Below are 25,658 nucleotides of genomic sequence, written 5' to 3' on the forward strand. Positions count from 1 at the left end.
AAATCGAGCGTCCCGCCAACTGTGAAATATGGTCAGTCATCTGATTCTTAACAGCAAGAAACATGAAACCTGCGGATATTCATCACCAGATGTGAAGTTTACGGAGACAATGCAATGAGTGACAGCAAAGTGCAAAAATGGGTGAGATTGTTCAAGGAAGATCAGGAAAACGTCCATGACGAATCGCACGCTGGTCGGCCATCTGTAATCACCAGAGGCACATATTTTTGGTAAATAAAAAAGCAAAAATTCGGTACAAAAATAGAGTCGATTTCGGGTTCAAAAGCAGTAAATAAAATAAAATTTCGGTGTTATAGCGGTGAATAATCACATCAAAAGTGCTATATAAGATGACATTTTGGTTTTAAAATTGTGAATACAATCCTAAATTTGATTTCAAACTGCACTTATTGCACAAAATACACTTATCCCCTCTAATAGCACATTTATGTAGTTACCAGAGTATTAAGTTTATTCCTGTGTAAAGTAAAGTAAAAAAAGGTAAAGAGCACCCCTGTGCTTAGCACCACGCCATGAAGGCTTATAGGGGTGTTGGGGTAACGCCCCACACTTTCTTCATCCAGTCGTGAGTGGGGGTGATGTGATCAGCATCATGCCCCTGACCACCTTTACCCCCCAGGGTTTCCCCCACGTACCCATGTTATTCGATGCTGGGTGTGCACCGGGGCCGCTTCCAATGTTAGAAAAGTTCCCGGATTTGAACCGGCCAGGGATCGAACCCAGGACCTTTAGCATGGTAGTCAGATGCGTTACCGACTGAGCCACTGCGGCCCCTGTGTAAAGGGGTCCATTTTTGCTTCTCAAAAATATTTACAGCAGAATTAATCAATTTTCCATGAATTGCATAACTCGCAGGATACTTCAGAAAGTGTCGCGTCGGTATATAAACGGTGAATTTCGTGTTTAAGAGTATATTTCGCATTTTGCAGTTTATTTTGCATTATTTCGTGACAAAACAAGGTAGAAAAATGCACCTCAGACCTTTCAGAAACATTAAAAATGAACATTACAGCATGTTATTTCATATTTCGTGTTTTCGTCAAAAACGAAATTTGCATGCCTCTAGTAATCACTGACAATTTGGTGCAGGCAGTTGACACCCACATTCACGCAGACAGGAGATTCACAATTTCCAAGTTGTCGTCGGAATGCCCACAAATTTCAAGGTCAGTCTCGTTTAAAATTGTGTCTGAGAACTTACAGTTCAAGAAATTTTGCTGCCAATGGGTTCCTAAACTGGTGAGTGAGGGAACACAAAAAGAAAAGATTGGCAAGTGCTTTAACATTTTTGACCCCTCTACAACGAGGAAGGTGATGCGTTTTTGAGTCATATCGTCACAGGAGATGAGACATGGGTGTCCCATGTGACTCCTGTGTCAAAACAACAATCGATGGAGTGCGAGTCATATCGTCACAGGAGATGAGACATTGGTGTCCCACGTGACTCCTGAGTCAAAAGAACAATCGATGGAGTGGCGACACACATCATTGCCGGTCAAAGTGAAAGCAAAACAGACACTTTCAAAGTGCAAGGACTTTGTTAATGAACTTTTTGCCGCAAGGAACAACAATTAACTCGGCGTCCTACTGTGAGACCCTAAGAAAACTTCGTCGAGCAATCCAGAACAAACGGCATGGAATGCTGTCAGCCGGTGTCGTACTGATTCATGACAATGCAAGAGGCCACATGCTGCGGTTCACACTCAAGATCTGATCAAATCTTTTGGCTGGGAGACCTTGCACCTAGCAACTACCACCTCTTCCGCCATCTGAAGACCTTCCTGGGCGGCAAGCGTTTAGACACTGATGAAGAAGTGAAAACAACCATGAGTAATTGGCTATCATCACAGGTGGCAGAGTTCTATCACGAGGGTATCCAAAAACTCATAGTTCGTTACGATAAATGTTTAAACCTGCAATGAAATTATGTAGAAAAATAGAGAAGTGTATGTAAATTCAGAAAAGATTTTTTTTTTGTTTGAAAACATTTACTTACTTACTTTTTATTGCAAAACGAACCTTACTTAAAAAATAACCCTAGTATTATCAATCTACTGCATCTTCCCTCAGATATCTCAATTACAAAGAACTGGAAATGAGCCACATATTGGCCAACAGTGCAAAATATGCAATTTTCTATAATTTTTAATGAATATGCAATGTACTAAAATACAGAATTGGTTCAAATTAAATTATTATATATTATTTATTTACATATTATATACTGGTTCATATTGTTGTGGAGTCCCAACATCTGTCATGTAAAATGCATTTACAAATGCAAAACCATTCATTAATTCTATGAAAAAATGTACACCCATCAAAAATTACTTGTTTAGTACAGTGTTTATTATGTAAGAATATACAAAATTTCATAAAATTCTGGAAGATTAGGATGATAACGAGATGATGTACTATATTTATGTTCTATTTTTCATAATTCAGTTAATCTATATAAAAAAATGGATATCTGTGTACGTGCGTGTGTGTATGTGTGTTTTCCCGCATAACTCTCGAATGGAGCAATTTCAACCAAACTTGGTACACGTATCACTTGCAATCTGGAAATAATATTTTTGGGGTAAGACAGCCCTGGCACCCCAGGGTGGGGTGGGAAGGGGTGACGTAAAAATAATCGAGATTGACCGATATTAAATCCTGCACAAACAGACATCCGTGACTATGCAATCTGCACAACGATAGTGTTTCTCAGGTTGTCTAACATTCAGGCTGTGTTGCGAATGGAATCCATAGTTCTCGTGACACTCCCAATGCGGTTCAACTCCAAGTTCATCACCTATCACCATGGGAGGTGAGAGGGAGTGAAAAATAAAATGCCACAAATGACCTAGATTTGTGTCGAATCCATAGTTTTCAGAGTCGCTAAGCTCATTGGTGACATTCACGATCACATTTAACAATAGTTACATTTTACACTATAGTTAGAATTCATTATTTTCCTGTCTAATACAAGGTTGGGATAAATAAATACTCGGGTAATGCTGGGTAATCAGATAGTTTTAAATAAATGTTAAGACACATACAACATATGGCATTGCCATCAGCAAGATTCATTACAATGACCATGCAATAACAAGTAATTAGTACATTTCTCCCTCCTAGAGCAATGGTGATAAATGAAGGGGCCTCTGTGACATATTTGTTCTTCATTTATGAGAACATTATCTTATAAGTGGATAATTAGGCATTTCAGTCATAAAAGAAAATTAAATCCCCTGTTCATTGGAAAAGCACCTACCTGTATATAGAGCAGATATTATCAAGGCCTCCACATGCCACAAAACTGCCTGAGGGAGCATAGGCACAGGTCATCACCCAGCTGGATCTTAAAGGGATGGCATGGACTTTGTTTGTTGTGTAACTGTCCCACACTATCAGCTTACCATCCTGAGATGCTGATACTAGGTTCCTGAAAATTAAACATATTTTATTCAGTAAACAAATTAATGTACGGTATTCTAAATAGACAAGAAAATAGCCACCAAATCAATGAAACACAAAAGAAACAGGCATCATAATGCTTAAAAAAGGTAAATCCACAATGAAAAGGGCACTTTTTGAAAGGTGTTAAAGAAAGTAAAAACAACATAAAAGATAACAAAGTTAAGAATATGTTTACCAAGTTTCATCAACTTAAACTGTCTAATAAATATGCAACATTAAATGAGAAATGGTTTCTACATTACACAGCACATACATATAAAGCAAAAACAATAAAGTTGTTAAAAAAGAATGGGCACTAACACAAGTCCAACACACACACACAAAATGGCACGGAAAAACTGAAATTACCGTATTTCACTGCATAATCATTGCAGATTTTATGCCAAATTCGTTTTGCAAAAAAGCGAGGTGCAACCATCATGTTAACCATTTTTTTAAAAAAATGAGCCCTTATTATGGGTACTTAAAATAATTTATTACCAGGTAATGTCTTTGCATGAATATATGTTAAAATTGAATAGTCGAAATCAATGCACATTATTTCTTTGTGGCAGTTTAGTGAACATTTTCTCTGTCTGAAAAAATGAACATACTACTTAACACACACACTCGCCAGCCTCCACGAGGGAGTGGTCAGCGCAGCATGCTATGTTGCCATGACACTGGGAAAAACTACACATTCTAATTGTGAATTCAAACACTACTGGATAGCTTCACTAGTGAAAAGAAAAATACACTCCTCACAAAAAGTTTGGAATATTGTTACGTTAGACAGTAGGTGAAAGACATGGCCTTACAATGCAACAACACATCAGTCTGGTGGACGTTATCGTCTTTTCGTCAACATATGCCACTGTGTCTATCACCTATTGCCTAACATAATAATATTCCAAACTTATTGTGCCTAATATAACAAAATTCCAAACTTTTTGTGAGGTGTGTATAAGATGCCCACGGAACTTAAGTAAATCAGGTACAAAGTACAAACTTATCAATGAGAAACATTGTTATTCAAGAGTCAGACATATAGACTACTAACTGGAGGGTTTCAATTATGCATCTTTGCACCAAACGATGAAACTGCCATTTGAATTTGGTGGTCAGTTTATGCAAGGTTTACGAAAGAGGAAAATTACTCTCATTATTAAGATTAATAGTAAATGCACAAATAAAAATAATTCAACATCTTGAAGAACTAATTATTCTCTGCAGCATATTCAAACAGAACTGAAGAGAGTGTTCTTGGCACATAAAAGTTCTTGAAAAATTCTCTTGAAGGTTTGGTAACATCCTCAGAGCGGGAGTAGCAAGTTAACAGACAACTGTCTGGTGCTGAAGAGCTGCTCACCCCACCAGAATCAATGCAAGTATTCATCTGTAGGAGATCATGCTATTACATGGTGTCTACCAAAATAACAAATCCAAAATTCTTTTGACTTTTTCTTGACCTTTTTTCCTTTTTCTTAACATGTATTTAACCGGTCCCTACTTAGGTATGGTTGGAAATTTAAAAAAATGATATTTTTATTCAATGAAAAACCCCTACCACAAGGCTGGTTAAGATGAAAACTGAAGCTGTACTTTACAAAGAGATTTAGATTTGCTTTAATTATTAATGCATGTAAAAATTAATGCTTCAGACTTCATGCTGGATGGGGAATGGCCACATTACTTTTAATATTTTTACAAAACTTCACGCATGTAAGACTGTAATTTTTAAGAAACAAAGCGAAAAAATTTTAATCACAACTCAATACAATTTTAGAGTTCCAAAGATTCAATTTAATCAAATCCCAGTAGAGGTATATAACAATGTGAATTCACCATACTGTAAACAAATAGCAAAAATTCTTGACCACAAGCATAATTTCTTGACTTTCTTGACCTACCTGTTGATTTCTTGACATTCTTAACCGAGAAGAATTTCCAAAAGCATGAGGAAAATTTAGACAAAAAAGTTTTAGGTTAACTTCTTGTTCAGATAGGCCAATTGGAACTGGACCTCGAGTTTAAAGAGATCTGAACCACTGTGCCAGATGCTTTAACTGGGAATAGAACATTGCTCACAAGAAGCAAATGTACAGTCGGGTTTAATAATAAAGAAGTGTCTAAATGTCGTCAGACACATGATTGAACCTTAATATTTTAATTTGCCAAGTTGAATTTTCGAGGATGATTCAGTTGTGTGTTGTGGCACTGTAGCATGTCTTCACTAGCCACTGTTGTCTCTATGTAAGATTATTGATGAGAGTGCAAATAAGAATATCCCATATTTAAAAAAAAATGACCTGTGTTGAAGCATTTCATTTGTATAAAGATTGTTACTCTGTGATTATTGAACAGAATCATCGTTAAAAAATCAAGTAAATGTGAATAATTACAATGCCTATTTTAGCATTTCTCTTTTTTTGGTTATCAGTGGAAACTGATGAGGTGATACAATCTATTCAGTTTCACAAAATATACAGTATTCACAACCATTCCTTGTAATTAAAAAAAAAAATGTTGGAAAGAATGACTAACCTTTTTCAGTTCAAAGTTTTCTTAAACCAATTCAATCAATATTATTATTTAACTATGAAAATATCGAAACTATTTTTACCTTGAATCTGAGCCCCAGTGCATTGCATATATTTTCGCCAAATGACCTCTGAGTGTCCGCCGTGTTCGCATTTGAATCCGGCCGATGGGCTCCATGTTATTTGTTGCCTGTACCAGGCTGGTATCACACGCTGCTTTTCGGGCATCCTGAGAAGAATAAAAAATAAGAAGATGAGTTTCATGTTGTATTTCTTTTTGACATTTTGAAAAATACAATAAATATTTAATAATCATACACATATACTCAAAAACAATATTGATTCCTTTTAAACGTTTTTACAGCAAGGATAAGGTGAAGAGTGCAAGATTTGAGACTTCATTTGCAGTTTTGACACACGTGTAGCAAAATACCAAACACCAGGAAAACTGAATATCACATGGTTTTGATATTAGTTTTCTTTAGTTTTTAGACAAGGATGTGGTTTTCAGCCATTATAATAATTTCAATCTACATTGTCAACTGGCATTTCAAATGGACTATTTTTTTGTCTCCTAGACCTATACACTTGTTTTATGACATTCCTGTATGTAAACAAATTATACTTATCTGCTTTCACAGTATATCAAGTAATAAATATAACATTATGAGCTACTTAATGCTGAACACCCACCTCCCTTCTCTCTCCTCTTGTGAACTACGTTTTTCATTTTTGAATTATTAACATCAGATGCAAAACAACTTAAATTCTTGGGTATACATAAATCTCTCTCAAAGGTATTTTGTGTGTGGGACTCTGCAATTGTTTTACAGCTTTAGGGACAATTTACCTCAAGCATTTTTATGATATGATGTTTGAAAGGTTGGTGTTCTACTATTGTAAAGGTAGGGGAAAATTTCAAGCTTTTTGTTATTTGATGTACTGCCAGATTGTACACAAATTGCAAAATCAAAACTTCCGCATTCCAGATGACATTGATAAAGGCTTTTCAGCGTACATAAAAATTCACCAAGGACCTTGCTTTTACATATTAACCATATATCCATATTGGGCATGAAATATGGTGGAGGTTGATGGCAATAGAACAAGCTTACCCTTGAAAAGAAATGGAACTGCATGGTCAGCACTGCACAATAGGTTGACTAGTGGTGGCATGTAGAGGGGAGGGGGATGGTTAATGGGGGCCATAACCCTCCTTAGGGTGGTCATTAAAAAAAGGTTGAAAATTCTGGGCATGCCACCATGGACATCCTCAGTTTTTTTCAGGGGGAGTCAAAAAAGGTATTCCTTTCTAGGGGGTGGGGGCAAATGAGGCCCCGATAATAGCATTATCCCTCAAACACTCCTTCAGTATGAGGTAATGTTCCTGCAACGCCCTTATAGCAGGGTGGATAAAAATCATGATTTTTTAAAAAAAATCACGCTTAAAATTGCCGGTATGGTTTTTGGCACCATAGATATAATAGTATATGAACATCCTATGGAAATGTTTGTTGAATGTGTTAATGAACCTACAATACATAATTCCAGTAACTTCTCCTCCAGTGAAAATAAAACATTCTGGATGTACACTACAATTATAACAAAGTATTTTTGTTAAGCGTTTGTAGTTGAATTTTGGAATTTTTTTAAATGATAGCGGGCAAGTTTATTTACAGTTTAATGATAATGACACTATTTATCGTTTAACATGAATAGTAGTTTGTATATTTTTCAACAAAAAACATTTGCTATTTTGCCTATAAAAATTATTGAATTTTAAATCTCTCTCTTCTCTCTTCTTCTCCTCCCTTATGCGCACTTAGGCGTCGGGTCCTTTCAGCCACTTCTTAAAAGAAGTTCTATCCTGTGCCAATCTTTTCACTTCGTCCGGTGTCTTCCCTCTCTTCTGTGCCAGTCCATAAATGTACTGGTTCCAGTTCAACCTGGGTCGTCCCCTTCCTCTCTTTCCTTCTGGTCGGGCCTCAAATATTTGTTTCGGTTTATGCTCTTCCACCATCCTAATAAGATGTCCAAGCCAGCCTAATTCCCTCTTCTCGATGATTTCAATCAGTGGTTCCTGATTCAGGCATTCTCTTCTTATTGTTGTGTTTCGTATCATATCTCTCCTTGTCTTTCCTACAGTTTGTCTTAAGAATTTCATTTCAGTAGCAGTAAGTCTGCTCTCCAATTTAGTTTGCATTATCCAGCTTTCTGATCCATATAATAGCGTGGGGAGATAGACTGTTTTATATATTTTCATTTTTGTTTCTTTACTAATCTCCTTTTTACCTGTAATGGTGTTACTAATATTATAGTACAGATTATTTGCTTTCTGAATTCTGTGATTAATTTCAGAGCGCATTTTCCCGTCCGCAGTTAGTATGGTTCCTAAATATTCAAACTGTTCTACTTGTTCCAATGAATGCGCATCCTTGCTGGTTCTTGTTTAGTGAAGTGCATAACTTTCGTCCAGCGGTAGAAGCCTCAATGAAGCTTTTTTCCGATGCGAGCCTCAGCAACTGGGCAGGTCGCAGGTGGCGGATAGCGAACGGCCACCAGATATGGTGGTTAGCTGCGAATAAGGCAATGCCAAATAAGCAGTCCTGGACCGAGGCGACAATGCTAACAGGACCTGGGAAGGATGGTCTTTGGCAAGTCCATACTCAATAAAAACCCAGAAAAGCCCAATGACAGCATTGTGACATGGCGAGGAAGTGCCGCCATTAAATAAGCACTGCCCCTACTGCCTTGTAGGGAGGGGAGGGATCCCCAAAGGCTAAGGGAAGGAACCCTAACAGAAAACCGGCCAACGGCTCTAGAGATGGAATTTTAAATCAAGAGGATTTAAGTGTTTTTACAGTTTACATATTACATTTCCTTTCCTATGAGCTTCACCCCATCACCCCATTTTGTTTCTTTCCTTTTCCTTTCTTAGAGCCTAATAAACACCATTAAATGATTACGAGATTAATGTACTTTCCCCAAAAGTGATTCTTATATACAAAATCCCTATGTACATTATTCTATAAATTATTTATTTAAAGTGATTTAAATCATTGATTTTTTTTAAAAAAATCACCTGATTTAAATCGCGATTTAAATCAATCCACCTGGCCTTATAATAACTAACATAAATCACTGTGACTGAATTGAAATTATGTGGGAAGCAGTGGTGGCGATTGGGTTCCAAAACGTGGGGGGGGGGGGCAAGGGCCGTTTATTTTCCCTTGGTAGATAAGGTTTAGTATAGTGCGGGAGCAAGTGTGGCAAAAAAATGTGCCCCCTCGCCCCTCCTAATCCTCGCCACTGGTGCGAAGTATATAATTGGTATTCATTTTCGGAGGATAGGGGAGCTTCTTGTCTCCCCTTCCGGATGTCCATGCTTCTCACTGAACTAGTAATTGGTTTAGAATACACTAATTAGGATTTAGTCTTCCACATCCAAGCTCCTGAAACATTATCTCATCTTACAATAATGAAGCTTTTGCCTTCTCCTTGGCGGCAGAGCGTTTAAGTACCGCTTCGAGATCTCGCCACCGACAGTCCAGATTCGAGTCGCAGCTTGGACATGAAGTTCCTTTGTGAAGATCCTAAATCAATTTCATCATCATCGTCACGATAAGCTAAAAAGTGAAAAGGCACTAGCTTAGCGCAGGATATTCTTTTCGGATGGGAATAGAATTGTAAAGGTAGATATTACATAGTTGCATTCCAGGAGGTGGTTTTACACGCTATACAAAATTTCGTAATTAGATTTTTTAAACTTCGTTTAAAGCTGTTCAAAGATAAAAATGGTAATCAGGCTCATTATTAGTTGGGTTTGCATTTAAAACTTTCGTTTCTCCCGAATTCTTTACTGCTTTCATTTGAAAATTTTGATTTTTCTCAAATTTCGGGAGGGTCTGTGTTTAACCTGCGTACGCTAGTGGACAAAGGAGATGTAGAATGAGAAAATGAAACAACAACTAGGTTTCGTCAGAACGCTCCCCAACTTTTACTGTATATATATCTGGTTCACTTCTGAGTATTTGTTGTGACAAATAGTCTTATACCAAAGTGATTTACTCACAGAAGGTAATCAGGATCATAAGCGCAGACTGGGGGGGGGGGGGGTGCGCACTATCTGGCCCTCAATATTTATATGAAGTTGGCTCCTCTGATTACGGTTTAAATACCAAGTTTTAAATAGGATCCAAACCAGTGATATATTCCAAATGAGAATCAACCTCGGAATCCTAGATTTCAATTAAAACAATTCTTAGTCTGTTTGTTTATACTTCCTTTGAAAATATTACCCGCGCGTTACGATCAATATCGTAGAGAGATGATATACGTAGTTAGCGGGCCAGGGGGAGCACCCGCCCCTCCACATTCCTGGTAGTTTATTAAAATTTACATGATAGGGGTGTTTTCTAAACCTTCTTGAACCTGAAGCTCATGCCCCCCAACCCAATAAGGCCCAAAGTTACGCTGTTGCCATCGACGATACACACATCTCACATTGTAATTTGGGACTAAATACAACATAACCAATCGAACCTATTTAGCTGGCTGAAAAAAGATTTTATGTGACGGTCGCATCTGTTCATATCAACTATCGGTATCGAAGAAAATACAAGAGCTACACAAACAAAATCTCGTGGACTGATACACCTGTCAAATAAGAGCTCAGCGCGACAGAAACTCGGATCAGCCGTCAGTCTGGTCGATCAAACATGGCCTGTTGATATTTCAGGAACTATCAAATGTGAGAATCCAAAGACTTCTACAAATGCAGTCCTAGTAAATGTTAGTTTAACAGACATCAATTATATTTTGATTGGTCCGTCAGTCTGTCTATGAGTGTCAACAATTAACACATTTTCGATATCTCTGGAACCATTCGAGTAATAAATACAAAATATTGAGAGCTGAAAGAACAGATCTATCAACTTCATGTGATATCCATTTTTCAAATCGGCCCGTCAATATTCTGTTTTAAACAATCCAACCAATTTATACATATAGATAGATCGAAACAAAATTCGGTGGACAGAAACATATAACCCATATTAACCTAACGCGATGAAGGCTCGATCTGATTGTCTAGAGCAGTCAAACAATCCACACGTTTATAACTTTTGATATCTCAAATAAAACTACAAACATGTAATTTCGTGCACCGAAGGACATACAAAATATTGACGTGATTCTAGAAAATTTCCTTAATGTTCGTTCATGTCAACAATAAAATCATTTTATATCTGTCGATTGATAGGAAACTACTACATACATAAAGATACAATTTCGTGAACTGAAAGTGAGATATTTAATATTTTCAATCTGAGTAAAAATATTTACAACTGCCACTTTAGCGACAAATTCATTCCAAATAAAAAAAAATATTTCTTTTGTACTACGTAAAATGCTATCTAGGAAACTACAAATGCCACAGATAACATTTTATGTAATGAAATCGGATTCAAATGTTAATTATGACAAATTATTCTCATCAGTATGTTAAAAATCTGTAACAAACAAACCAGAGGATACATCAAGTACGTTGGAGCATATCACAGGTTTTGTACTGCTCTAATAAGAACCATGTTAAGAGTTTTTGGGTTTGCGTTTATTGTTGTTAAGTCCACTTTGTGCACAGATAGACTAATCGGGATCCGAACCACTACGTGCCTTCACCGGGTATTTAATCCAGAACCGCACGATTACAAGGCGATGACGTCTTAACTACATCATCGGGGAGGCCCCAGAACCATGTTAGAATTTATATCATTGCATTATTATTACCCTGATTATTTTCGCAGTGCACATTTCCTGCGCTCCCAACTACAATGTGGTATACGGTAATCAAGGCAAGCATTTGTATATTCAGTAGCCAACCTCCAGCACCCACCTCCAATCGAATGACGTCCATCGTTATTACGCAAGGCGACTATACACGAAGTTCAGAGCTCCTCGAAAACGGACGATATGTAAGGCCTCAGCAATTCATGGCAATGGCATTCATGTAATTTTATTTGTGTGCTCAAATACGTAACTAATGTAACAACGTTTCTGCATGACGTTCCGAAGAACTCCGCGATAACAGTGGGTGTGAACTTCAGCCCAAGCCGGGGTTTTGACGTCATTACAGTGTTGCCAAGCCGCACAGGCCCATGTTAGTCGAGACTATCACGTGACTTTCTCCATGATTCAGTCCTGTGTTGCAGCGGCGATGGGGCGGGGTCGATCAATACGCACCTCGGACCCGGATTCCCCATCCTCTTGCAAGCAAGCAAGGACCCCCGTCACACATTTTGCATCCCCCCTCTTTTTCCTTACAGGTGCACGCATTCTTTAATTGCATTAAATCCGTAACATTGCCTGCGACGAAATCGCCCAATGCGTAAACGCAAGGTGACTGACTGTACATCCGCTTACAGGAAACAACGCCATGCTGCAATACGGTACAGAGTGTTTTTCCCGCCGGAAATGGTGCAAAGACAAACTATAATTTAAAAAACGTCGTATCCTTACAGAACTCTGAACATAATGCATTTTCTCTATGAAAACTCTTGTCTTTTCTGATATTTTAAGATTGGTATTTTAAGATTGGTATAAGTGGAATCTACAGGTTTTCCGATAACTGGCTACAGCAAAACTGAGATAAACATAATGATACCAGACGTCCCGGTTTAGTCGGAACGGACCTTTCTTTGTAGTACAAATCCCGACTTTTTTCGACGGCAGTCGGCACGGGGAAACGACACACAGTCGTTATTTCTGCTATGAAAACAACTGATGATAATGATTAATTACAATTTTAGTTAGTTCAAATGCAAGTGAAAACGCTTAACTAAATTCGTGGTTAAATAATTTGAACTTTCTGTTTGTGTTTAGCTCTTCACTTAGAATGCGTTAGAAATATACGGAAAACTTTCTCTTGTACTTAAACGATGAATTTTCGTGTCATTTGAAAGCGAATGGAAAAAAGGCAAACACACTGTGTCGTTTTTCTGCCTCTTCAGGATAAACGCGAAGGCGATGTTCAATTACAATTAGCTGAAATTGATGGATACACAAAGGGACAACCCCGCCAATCCCGGGAATTGAACACCTACCTTCGTTGGTACTGGGAGTACTACTTGGCCACCAAGATAGTTAAGCAAGGAATAAATACGCTGACTATAACAAGGAAGTGGAATAGCGACCGGAATTTTCAATTCCCCTACACGATCTTTCCTCCCTTACTCTAACCCAGTAGTTTCCAAACGAAATATTCCAATATATTCAATCAATGATAAGAATGTTCCAAATATGTGCTTATTTAGTACTTTTCACATATACAATGTTTCTGAATTAAATATATATGTTTATTTTTTTAACTTAAGGCAAGAAACCTAACCACACGAACCGAGCGTGGGAAGTTTTAGATAGGTCTACATTCTGACTTGGACATGGAAAAAATCGTGACACTAAGAGTGCCGTGAAATGAAAAAGTTTGGGAACCCGTGCTCTAACCCTTGGTTTGGAGAAGGGTCTGGTGCGTGGCACATCCGGCTGACTAAACCTGGCCTCCGAACATAACCACATATGCATTATTAGACCTAAGCGGAATTGTAGGTCAGGGGTCCCAAAGCAGCCTCGATTTCACACTGAAAATGGGCAGCTTCAGGGACATTTCACAAATAAAGTGGAGGCTTGTGCAGCATGTCGTTACGGGTTGGTACAATGCTGTTGATTAGTTCGTTCCCTCCCAAGTGATGCGTGTACCATGTCCCTTGTCACTCCGGTGTGAAAGGTGCCTTATATAACACATGCCCGGCAAGAAGGAAAATTTAATTTCTCTCCTTGGTATAGGATTTCCTTCCGTCAGAGTTCTCGTTGAAGACTTCCTCTGCATTAGTCATGGACAGAAGTTGGAGCTACGAAGACAGCTCCAGACGCGCATTCAGGGATTGCTTTATAATTAATTTTGCCATAATTGTGCAAAAATTCACATTTGTTGCCAACCTGTTTATTCCCTCGACAAAAAGCGGAGATTCAATTATAATGTACTTAGTGAAAGTAACGGAATGATGTATCTTAACACGCTGAGTACTTGCTGTCGATTTCACAATATTTACATATCTTGTTCTTGTTCGGACTGTGGTAAGTTAATTATTTCGTATACATGTTCTACTGTTACCTCTACGATTTTTTTATTTTCGCCTAATGTTATTGAGACATTGCTATTAGTATGGATACATATATTTTTCTGCAACAAAGTTTTAATGCATTCAACGTTACGCAACCTCCGAAAAATATTCACGAACTCCTTCTTCTCCAAGGATTTTTGTTCGATGAAACATCCTGAAATACAGTATGTAATTTTCTGCTCTATGAAGTCCTTACATTAAATTTATCAATCCTGTTTTAGATAGCAAGTAGCCGATGACCAAAAGGAAATTTTAATTCGCTATTTAGTATGATATTTCCTTCCGCCATAGTTCACGTTGAAGACCTCATCCTCTGCATTAGTCATGGACAGAAGTTGGAGCTACGAACACAGCTCCTCCAGGGCATGTTCTATGGGTGCGTGTGAGTAATTTCACGTAGAAAAAAATGTCTGATTTGTTGGTTGGTTTACCGCGGCTCTTAGTTTCCTCGACTTTCGATCCGGCCACCGAGGATTCGAGTCCGGTCTTTCCATGGGTGTTATTTGTTGAGCGTCGTCTATTCATCGGTTTTATATCACTCATCCTCATCGTCACGATTAGCCTAAAGTGGCAGAAGAGCTTCGCTAAATAACAATCAATTCAATCAAATCACAGATTTCATCGATTCATCACTCATCCCCATCGTCGCGACTAAGAGACAAATAAACGACAAAAATACGCATACCCTTTTCCCTTCTCGTGCTCACGTATTTGCTGAAGAAGGTGGGTGCTGCTGATTTATCACCTGCTCTTACTTGTTGCGTTTCCCCATTTATTCCTGCCTTTGGCTAAAGTAGCTTTCGTAGTCTCTACCCTTAACGATGCGGACCTAAGAACGTGGCTTATCTTTAATTTGTTTCCATTACTCCTTAGTGTCTCAGGATAAGGTCACCACCCTGCAGCTTTTTTGGACGATCCACATCCAGAAATTTCTCATACTATGAGTGTATCTCAAGACAAAGTTTAGAATTAAACTATGCATGTAACTTTCGCGCTTTCAGTTAATATACTTATTATTTTTAGTCAACAGTAAGCCGAGTAGACGATGTTAGTTTCACACCAGTCAGATGTATTGTCAATGTTAGTACTGATGGCATTTCAAGGCACGGAAAGTTAACTAGCTGCCTCGACGGTCTCAGGTTTGAATTCCGGTTTGGCATACTTTGCTACTTTGCGAGTGTCCCTTCATCAATTTCATCCACTCATCCTTGTCGTCGTGATTACTCAAAAGGGAGACGTAAAATAAACATTCACGAGTTACTTCTGTCATTTGAAATATTTGTACTGTAAACGTGAATATTATGCTGTAAAGGGGACATAAAACAATCACTGCCAAGCGAGGAGCAACCCCCAGTAGCGTATTCAGGAGGAGGGGAGAGGAGGTTGGTACACGAAAACATGGGAAACTAAAGCAACAACTGGACACGCAGTTACGAAGGATACTATACCTAGTTCGAGGGGGTGGGAGGCCAGGGTCCTCTCTTCAACCATACCGTTAGTATTTTGTGTGTGTGTGTGTGTTACGAACAGACAGGCAGGAACTTAGAAAGGGCCACAATGAGGAAATTAAGCCAATCAAACGTTTGTGTCCCTTTAAAGATAAGGCAATCACATCTGAATCTAAAGAGAAAATTGCAAAATATTCCATTTGTAGTGTACGCGAGGATTTATGAAAATGCGAACTTCAACACGTTATATCGAATTTCATTGAATGATAAATGAAATGTTCGTGCGGAATACCATTTGCACAAAATATAACATTTCTTAACAAAAACCACGAGAACACGATTTAGTAACAATATAGGTTGTTTCCTAAAGGAAGAACTTTTACTACCAGCTAGATACAACAAATAGTAACATGCAAATACCGATTACAGATTACAAATGTCATAATCGAGATTCGAATCAAGGACCTGTGGCTTATCGGTGCTTTCAGTAACAACTACAGTGGCAGCATTACTATGGGAGATCTTTTACAAAACTGAAATAACAGTTCAACAACACATTAATGACAGTTCAATGTCTTCTGTTATTTACAAACTTAAAAAAGAGTTTGGAAACGTCATGAGTAAATTTATTATTGTTGTTATGTTTTCTGAGAGAAGATAGAAAGAAGTCACAAGAATGTTTTACGTTCTTGTGAGAGAAAAAAAGATCAAGTTTTTTTCTCACGATTCGCTTTCATCGTGTACTCACAGTTTCTTCCCACCAGTTTTGCACGCAAGGGATAGCGAACGACCAAGAAGTCTGTTGGTTTAGCGTTTGGATACTAACAAGTATATCCGCTAGTAAGGTAATTCGTGATGGAGGCGATGATAATCATAGACGGAAAAAGCAAACTCAAATGGAGTACACAACGTGCCTCTTAACAAAATCTTACTGAACTTCCCGAGTTGAGGGAACAGAATCATATATTTATGGTAGGCTACTTTTCATCATTTTTTACCAATTCAATCGGAAAGAAATGATTAATGAAATAGACGAAATAAATAGAACCAATATACAATCACATTGCTATCGAACTCGAATCTAGGACATGTCGCCAGAACCTCACAAGCCTGCAAGAAGAAGCAATTCCCAGTAGTTGAAGAAGAGAGGTTGGAATCTGATCAAGTGAAACCTTTCCTTATTCCATGTTGAAAACGTAATTATCAATTTCAAGACGAAATCAGTGAGAGGTTTCCCTTCAATTTTACCAACTTCTTATCTTTAATTTATTCGGTTTTATATTTGTATACTTTGAGAACTATTTCTATACTTACAGCTGTATTGATTATCTAAACACACACGCACATATACTGTATATTTCTAATACAAAATTAAAAAAAAAAAAAAACTTTTGAAGAATGAAAAACGTCAAATTAGCTCTAGAGGGATCACGCATAGCGGCCTACAGACACACACCACTAGCATATATACAACTTTCTTGCATTTCATGTGTTCAATATTTTCTCTCGTTTGAGAATACAGGCGAGTAAACTGATTCATAATATCAATTATCTTTGTTTTCATCTTTAATAGCTCACTGCCATGATTGTTCTCGTAATACAGTACACAAATCCTAATGGTGCGGAACGCATGGATGCATGCATCAGCACCATGGCTAGATATACTTATTTAAGTGAGGGTACAATAGCCCTCATAGTCACACATGAGATTATAGCAAATATATGGACAATACATATCTTCGATGACTGACACAATTACACACAGTGTGCGGGACAGAAAGTTCAACTCTTAACGGAAACTTGTGATAATGACTGCATATCACCTAGATGTGTTTCTGAAGGTCGGTATATACCATTTTTCGTCGTCGTCTTCTAAACCAAACCCAACTAGCCTAACATAACCACCACAGATTATTTACTACCCCAAAAAGCTACCAGCCAATGGCAAGGCTTGAAACAGTTGTAGCAGCCATCACTACCATTTCTGAATGAGGTACACGCTTCTGGACGGAAGAAAAAGTGTGGAAGATGACGGGCGCCCAGCACATCAATTATAATTATTGATTCGAAAGATTGAAGGCTCACTGTTAGTGGACAGAAAGTGTTCGACGGATTCTCATCAAGCAACTGAACGTCCTATGTTTCTGAATAGCATCGCGCTGTTTGCAATGTTGTGCGCGGCTATCTAGGCACTTGGCATTATTTCAGTCTATCCATTAAAATAAATTTAATGTGACATGCAGCCATTATCATAATGTTCCGAGAAAAGCTGGGAAGTTACCACCGTAACCTTATTCAGGTTTAATATATGGCCCATAGGCCGCGTCTGAAAAGTGCAAGAACGAGCATACTTCGAGAATGTTCTGGCAGTTAAATCCTGGAAGCCTTGGGACTGGAAGCTAAAAATCTTTGGAATTGTACTTCGACTGCAGCGCCAAATACGATCAGTAGGTAAAACTAAGAACGCATTGTTTTTTCAGCGTTATAAAAATTTGTTTTTCTCCACAGAAATCACATAGCATTTTAAAAAGTTATTATATTTCCATTTCCACACATTAGAACAACCAATATCTGTCGAACTTTCATAATTTCAAACAAATGAACATCAAGTGTTCATGCCTGCATATCGCGTGCTCCGTGCTGGGGTCTCGATTGCTCGTTTACTTGGGGCTTTCGAACTGCACTACACTTCCGACAAGACCATAATTCACTTCAAGACTGCTTTTTTTAACCTTTCTGACAGAGCCATAAGCACACTTTCACAGATATAGCCTTGGTCGTGACCAGCAAGTGCGCATGCGCTGGACGAGTCCACTGGCATAAGAGGGGTGGGACGAATAAGGGAAACATGCGCAGTAACGCCGCCGGCAAAATACGCTTAGAGTTAGAAAAACCGTCCCAGACCCAACAGAGCAAGCGATAATAAACAAAACAACCGTAAGCATTCAAACGAAATACTGATATGAAACCTACGGCGTTTCGTGCACGTTTCTACCCACTTCCCCTATTGCATGTGGATTCGTCCTCTCGAGCTAGTCTTGTCTTCCGTGGCCGGACAAAGATCACCAATCAAGACAATTCGATACGATTCCTCTCGCTCGTCATCTCCAAGCTAGAAGAGTACTTCTGTATTCTTGTGTGTGTGTGTGTGTGTGTGTGTGTGTCACATATCGTATATATTTGTATGAACTTGACGATGTTTATGGTTGAAGATGTTGCAATCGAAAGCAGAGCTATGCAATTGTCAAGCAATTAGAGTCAGGAGGGTGGTTAGCACCAAAGTGGTACGTGTCGCTTGGCGCTTAACCATGTGAACGCGGCCTTAACCATTTAATTAGTTTATCAAATAAGGACATCATTCACATTGTAATTACTGGCTTTCAAAACAGAAGATAGCTACGGTAAATATCAATCTGAAAACACAAGGCACACCCCCTGAGGTTATTGCAGACGCAGTTTTACCATTATTGGGAACACTGGTCGAAGCGAAAGCATGTAGGAAAACTCTTTGCGCGTGCGTCACCCTATCTGCTTAATTTTCAGTTTTTGAACAATAACAGCATCCCCATGCCTATCCATTTCTTTTCTAAGGTTCTAGCAACCCCCTGAGAGCAAGTTTCATTCCAAACACCCGAGGACGCATCTACTCTGTTTACGACACACACAGAATGGCGTACGCAGAAGGGAGGCTGACAGCCCCCACCAAAATTTAGAATAAAACTTACATTTTCAAATAAAATCCGTGAAGAACCAGGGGAACACCGATGGACATTTTTAAGAGTGGAAAGTTCTAAAAATACGACATATTGTGTGTGTGTGTGTGCTTCCCCCCTACCCCCGCCGAAAGCAGTTATGTACTATCCACAACTACAATTCGAGAGCCCCAGGGAAAAAGTCCTTCCTACGCCAGTGCGCGTGCACTCCCCCCCCACACTGACAGAGAGAGATGGGGAAGGGAGGAGATATTTCGATTCCTTAGTACTTTCTTCTACAACGCAAAAATTCCTTTCATGGTATACATCACTGGCTAGATTTAAATCCTGAGCTATCTCACAATACCGTACAGTGTTCGAATGAACAAAAAAAATGTGCTGGGGAAGGAGGTTCTTTCGCATTCATTTTTGCGATTTGCAAATGAACTGACAATGTAGGCTAATTACAAATAACTTAGATGCCTCAAATGACAAATTATTATGAAAATGTATCACTAAATGAATAACAGTAAGGAAATAATTTAAAGTATTTCATGCTTCTTTTATGCTCAATTTTAAGTTCGGGAAGTGATGGCTCAAGAACAATTTTAACTAATTGAAACGAAGAATTTTATGCACATTTTCTAATCCAGTTTTTCTTCTGTATTGTAGTCTGTGGATCTTGGGCTTCGCAAATACCCTAGAAATATACGCTTCTGGTATGCATATACCACGGAACTTAAGGATACACAATCATATCATACTTAAGCAACAACGTACTTCCAAAAAGACAATTTGTTCCGATTACCTAAAACACTAAAGCAACAGTTGATAAAAAAGGGAGAAAATGGATATCTTCGCACATCTGGTGAAAAATTATCGTGTTACGACCTAGAATTGAGTGCTTTTATACTACACAGGATTCACAGCACTGCATGAAATGAATAACTGCTGCAAGCGAAATGAACTACCCGATGCTAGTTTTATGTTTGAGGCGATAGCAATAAAATGGGTGATTTCCTTACAAACTGGACAATAAATAAAAGCTAACGATCTGACAGCGTGTTACGACGGTTAGTCTTCACAGTCTCTGAACAACCAACACGGAAATTACATGCGAGGAAGCACGAGCTGCAGGATGAAGCCACATTCGCCGAATATCGTATCGAACAAGCAAAACACGAAAAAGGTGCCGAGCTTTTCTTTACTAGAAATACGCAGAGATTAAGACTCGAAAAACCTAAAAAGAATTGAATCAGCTTAGAATTCCTTCTGGAACATTTATCTTACTTTCAATAGTTTCGTGATTTGGTTAAGTCTATTAAACTATTGCTATTGATTGATTTAATTTTTCAGATTTTGGAATATCGCAGCGGTTATTAGAAAGGACATGAAAATTTGAAAACATCTGCTCTGGCGACGGCCAAAGGTTCGACCGAGCCGTAAGTCAACTTTATGCTCAAATAGGCTAATCGGGACTTGACCTATAGTTCAAAGAGAGGTCGGAACCACTTTGTAATGTGTCTCCACAGAGTATGGAATCCGGGACCACTTGACTAGCATCGGCGAGGTCATGGAAAGACGCTGATGCACTGATCTCTAATTCCGAGGTATATATTCTTGGTGATTGGATGGTAAGATTCTTCGCTCAATTTCGCCTACACATTCAATATAAAGGAATGTTTAATGTGTTCGGTGGGAACGCTGTAGTTCCGAAGATATCCGAATATATATATTCAAAGGTTTAAAACGAAACTGGGCCCAGCTTATGCACAGTATAAAGTTGGGCTACATTCAATGAATGTTCAGGAACCAAGTCGTTCGAGTTACGTCAGTCATCCGGATTCTGATTCGTCCAAAATGAGTTAATACGTTTGCAAGGTATTGGAGATGCGAGATTGAAAATGACAGTAAACTGTACGTAGAATTTTTAAAATAAAAGCATATTTGTTATGTTTGTTATTAACAGATATTTCGTAATGAACGAATAAGTTAAAATTTTTGGGTGCGTCGGCACATATGGTCATTTTAGCACCCTTCGAAGCATATAGAGGAAAAATTCCGTACTTAAATCCTTGCCTGATTGTTAAAGAAAGGGATGTAAAAAGCACCTTGAGAATGGTTAAAAGTGTAATGTTCTACAGGGACGTGCACAGACAATATACAACAGATTAAAAAGGTAAGGATACATTAAAAACTTTAGAGTGTAAAGGCCTAACAAATACATTACTTAAAACACTATTCTCATCTTCCAAAACGGATGACAAACAGTTGGGAAGGCTATTCGAGAGTCTTGGCGCGGGGTGGGGGTAACAATTTTTCTCTTGAGATTTCGGCCATTGTATGGAATCGGTAGTCACCCATCATCGCGAGGAAATTGGGGAGCTACGAATGAGCAGTGCAACCAGGACAACGACGACTTTAGGTTCGTCGTGCTGACCACACGTCACCCCGTTTCTGGTTGGAATACCTCCAACTTCTGCTAAGGCAGTGAGGAGTGAGGCCGACGTCGTTAGGTACGCCTTGGCCCTCACGGGTTATGTTACATGACATCTCTTGCAGCAAAATGACAATGTGCGAGAGCGCTGTGTCCAATGCGAAGCCCAGTTAAATGTTGTGTTTAAAGTACGTATCAGTTCATAACATCGAAGATTTTCATTTATATAGTACGGAATTGCTTTATCGCAGATAATTTTACACTAGGATCAATACTTAGACCTTTACACATAGGCATCATTTAGCAATAAATTCATAATATTTAGATGAAAGCTAACAACCTAGTCGCAAGTGCGATCATAAATCATACGCATTCGATGTTCTTGAACCAAGAAACAACTGCACAGAGCTAATCGGTGGGAAATCAAACATTGGAATCGCATTTTGCGACCGTTAATTTCAAACACCTTACACTACCAAAAACGTAAGATTTTCGAGATTTTACGAATTAGTAAATATAAACTATGATAGTGAATCAAAACCTTCTTTACCTCTTGCTCCTTGATCGATAACGTTCATTTAACGAGATGCGAGATGGAATGGTAGTGGCGGATCAAAGACAAACTATCGCGGGAGGAATTTTTAAAATAAACACCGCCTGCTAGTTTCACTGAATGTTTATGGTTAGTTTGAGAAGTGGTTTCTATGGGTGATCGTTTAATTTTAGATGTCACAATGGGGAGATCAATTTTTTAGGCGTCAAATGAAAGAGTTTGCTTTCCCCAGTCCGCTACTCCCTATTGTCATCAAATGTACATGGTATTTAATGATATAATACAGGGTGGGTAAAAAAAAAACAACAAAAAAACAAAGAGGCCCGAAGAGATGGGACAGTTTGATTTAGGAAGTGCAACGTTAGTTAAGTAAACTGTAAACAACAAATCAGGAGTTATCAATGTAAACAAATTAGAAGTGCCAATGGGTGTTTGACTGCTTTCTTCGCGATTAGACGAAAGTGGTAGAAAAGCACAAAGTAATATGAAGTAAATTAATGTAAAAAATAATAATAGAACTGCTGCTTTCATGTCAGTGGCCCCTGTGCACACATGGCTGACTAAAGTGGACCCACAGGCAAAACAACCTGCGCAGAACCGCGTGCCCTGTGCATCGTACTCGCGACTGGATTAGAAGATGCGGGAAGGCTTTTGGCCGAAGGTTCTTTGTTTGTGGTAGCTCTATGGCACAAAACATTTTCGTTCACCCATCGGAGCTTAGTACACATTTTTGGCTTTTTCAAGTCTGAGTTAGTATCTATGTACAGTCAACGGCAAAGATAACAGTCGGCAAATTGTCCATCACTATTTTCATTACTCTTTATTCCACACCCTGTGTTGTTTTAAGGGATGAATTTCTGTTGTCCTCTGCCTATTGACGTTTTTACTTCAATTCATGATCACCACATTGTGGAACACGGACTGAATAAAAATGGTGGACAATTTGCCTACTATTTCTTTTGCCGTCGGGTGTACCACAAGACGAATATAATCTTTGGGATGTACGTGCAGTAGTTCTGTATGGGAAACATGCATAGAAATATTGGATTTTCCTTCGTTGACGGAGAATTTCTGTACGTTTTAGACTTCGGGGGGGGGGGGGGGGGAGCAAGAAACCACTGCTCTTCACTGGTTCAAGTGTGTGGCGCAAGCGTCATCCTTACAATGACAAAACTCGAGTTTTGAAGCTCACTTTCTCAGTGTTGCAGCCTTGAGATCGTTTTGTAAATAACAGGTTATATCTCGTGTAAATTTGAGATGTACACAGTCATAATTTCTTTTTTCTATCGAGCTTTTAAGGTAGACTTTTTCTCGTATGTTCATTTCCAGCTCGTGGCATGTTCTATCACCGTTCTTTGTCAACATTTAAAAACAACCTACATGACAGTGGGTACTAGTTGGGTTAAGACGATCCAAAGACGCTGTATGTGTGTGTTGAGACTAGCAGACATTGTCTTTCGTTGTGTGGTTCAACCTGCATTTGTTGACAGAGTTGCTATGGGTAACTGCGCAATGTTTATTAATTAGTTAAAATTCTCGCGGGCAATGGAGGATATTGTTACTGATGTTGGGGTAATAATATTCCAATGAATGATGGTCCTATTCAGAGGCATATCCAGGATTTTACGTCTGGAGGGTGTAAGCTTGGTATAAGTTCGTTCGAATTTAGGAGTGTGCAAAGGTAAATTTATGGCCAAAATAAGGATAAATTAGATCTTTGTGGGGAAAAATTGGGGATTTTCAGGAAATTTAAGGGGGGGGGCGGATAAATCAATTGGTTCGGGAGAGAAACCTAGAAGAATCTCGAGCAAGCATTCACGTTTCTTTATCGAAATGCAATAATTATTCACGACTCTCCATGGTATATATTTAAATAGAACTTCGCACAAAACAAGGTGTCTATTCACTGGACTTTTTATTTCTTAGAATCATATGTACAGTGCCATGGTCAGGAAGGCAGTGGGAATTATAAGCATACTTTTTCTAGAAAAAAAAAGGCGTCAAGTGCAGGAAAATATGAAAATATATAAGACTGTCTGCTACCCTTGCCACCTGACACCACCCTTAGGCTAACATCCGCAGTCATGTAAAATTTCCGGCCACGCCACTCAACGTCGGAAGCACTGGTGACAAATATCCCTTCTCCGTGAATTTCGTTCAACGTTTATTTGGTCGCTTTGCCAATCTATTTGGTATATATTATTTGTAAATTTTGGTGCATATTTAGTATTTTCTTAATGCATATAAATCCGCACCCCAGTCATATTATAAAGATATGCATATTTTCAATATATACCTATCGCCAAATACAAAAAAAAATTGCAACACAATGTGCCGAAGACGGTATCAATTGCAGTTTTACATCTACGCTAATGCTATGCAACGTACTTTCTACACATTATGAGGTAAAACGTGGACAAACAATGCTTAAACACACACAAGCTGTAGGGTGGCGCACCGAGTGTAATGGTGGTCGCTCGCAAACAGAGGTGCTGACTCAATGAATTTTCATAATCACTTTAAATAATATTGGCATTTTTAACGTATCAAATTGCCCTGATTGAAGGTTAAGCCAGGTTTATGTAACGAATTTTCTTGCGCTAGCGATTCTTTATAATCCATTGTTTCTCAAGGATAACTCGGAACAATACGTGCGTATAATGTGGTTTACAAAAGGCTATTCTTTCTGTGCTAAAGTGAGGCTTTGCCTCAATAATGTTTCCCTATGACCTCCACACCCAATACATACTCCCGATAAGAAAAATCAAGGAAATTAAATCGATGGATATTGGATTGTCTGGGATACTGAAAACATAAGACAGCATTCTAATCCACAAAGATAATCCACAAAAAAACTGGTAACAAAAACGTAAGTGCAACTCGGTGCCTTTGTTATGTGGGGAAAAAAATTGGAAGAAAAACTGTACTTACCCTGATAGCATTTTTTAACGTTTCAGCTTCTTGTCGTAGGCTATCTAACTCATTCATACTTGCTTTATAAAAACAGGATTATAAATATTCTGAAAAGAGAGGAAAAAATATATGCAATAAATATAAACAAAATACACATTCAAATTGTAAATAGTCTAAAACATCAGTTTGTATCTTAATTCAAGCTTTTTTATATTACCTCGAACTACATTAACTTTAGGTGTTCATAAACACACAAAGGTCTACTCCCTCCCGTTAACCTTCCAATTGTAGAGGGAGAGCTACTTAATTTTGAGTCTCACATCTTACAAGACTCAACCAACCTCCAGCCTTTTGTCCTCTGACGTCTGCCGAAATGCGTTGTTAGGTTCAGTTCTCTTATCATAAGTAATACATTGTTGGCCAAGTCCTGAAA

At 38.5% G+C, this 25,658-nt stretch overlaps 1 protein-coding gene across 3 annotated transcripts in view; it reads right to left on the bottom strand.

Annotated features, from left to right (window-relative positions):
- Gbeta13F (guanine nucleotide-binding protein subunit beta-1) overlaps positions 1 to 25,658 on the bottom strand; it is a 105,800-nt gene that overhangs the window by 15,938 nt on the left and 64,204 nt on the right. For all 3 annotated transcript variants that reach the window (XM_083135296.1, XM_083135298.1, XM_083135299.1), the window contains exons 2-4: positions 25,244 to 25,332; positions 6,089 to 6,234; positions 3,281 to 3,451 (exon numbers count right to left, since the gene is read on the bottom strand). In XM_083135296.1, coding sequence (XP_082991422.1) covers positions 3,281 to 3,451; positions 6,089 to 6,234; positions 25,244 to 25,300 — 374 coding nt within the window. In that variant the 5' untranslated portion in view covers positions 25,301 to 25,332. The remainder of the gene's footprint in view (positions 1 to 3,280; positions 3,452 to 6,088; positions 6,235 to 25,243; positions 25,333 to 25,658) is intronic.

The sequence above is a fragment of the Lepisma saccharinum genome, chromosome 14, assembly GCF_977018435.1.
Source record: "Lepisma saccharinum chromosome 14, izLepSacc3.1, whole genome shotgun sequence".
Lineage (NCBI taxonomy): Eukaryota > Metazoa > Arthropoda > Insecta > Zygentoma > Lepismatidae > Lepisma > Lepisma saccharinum.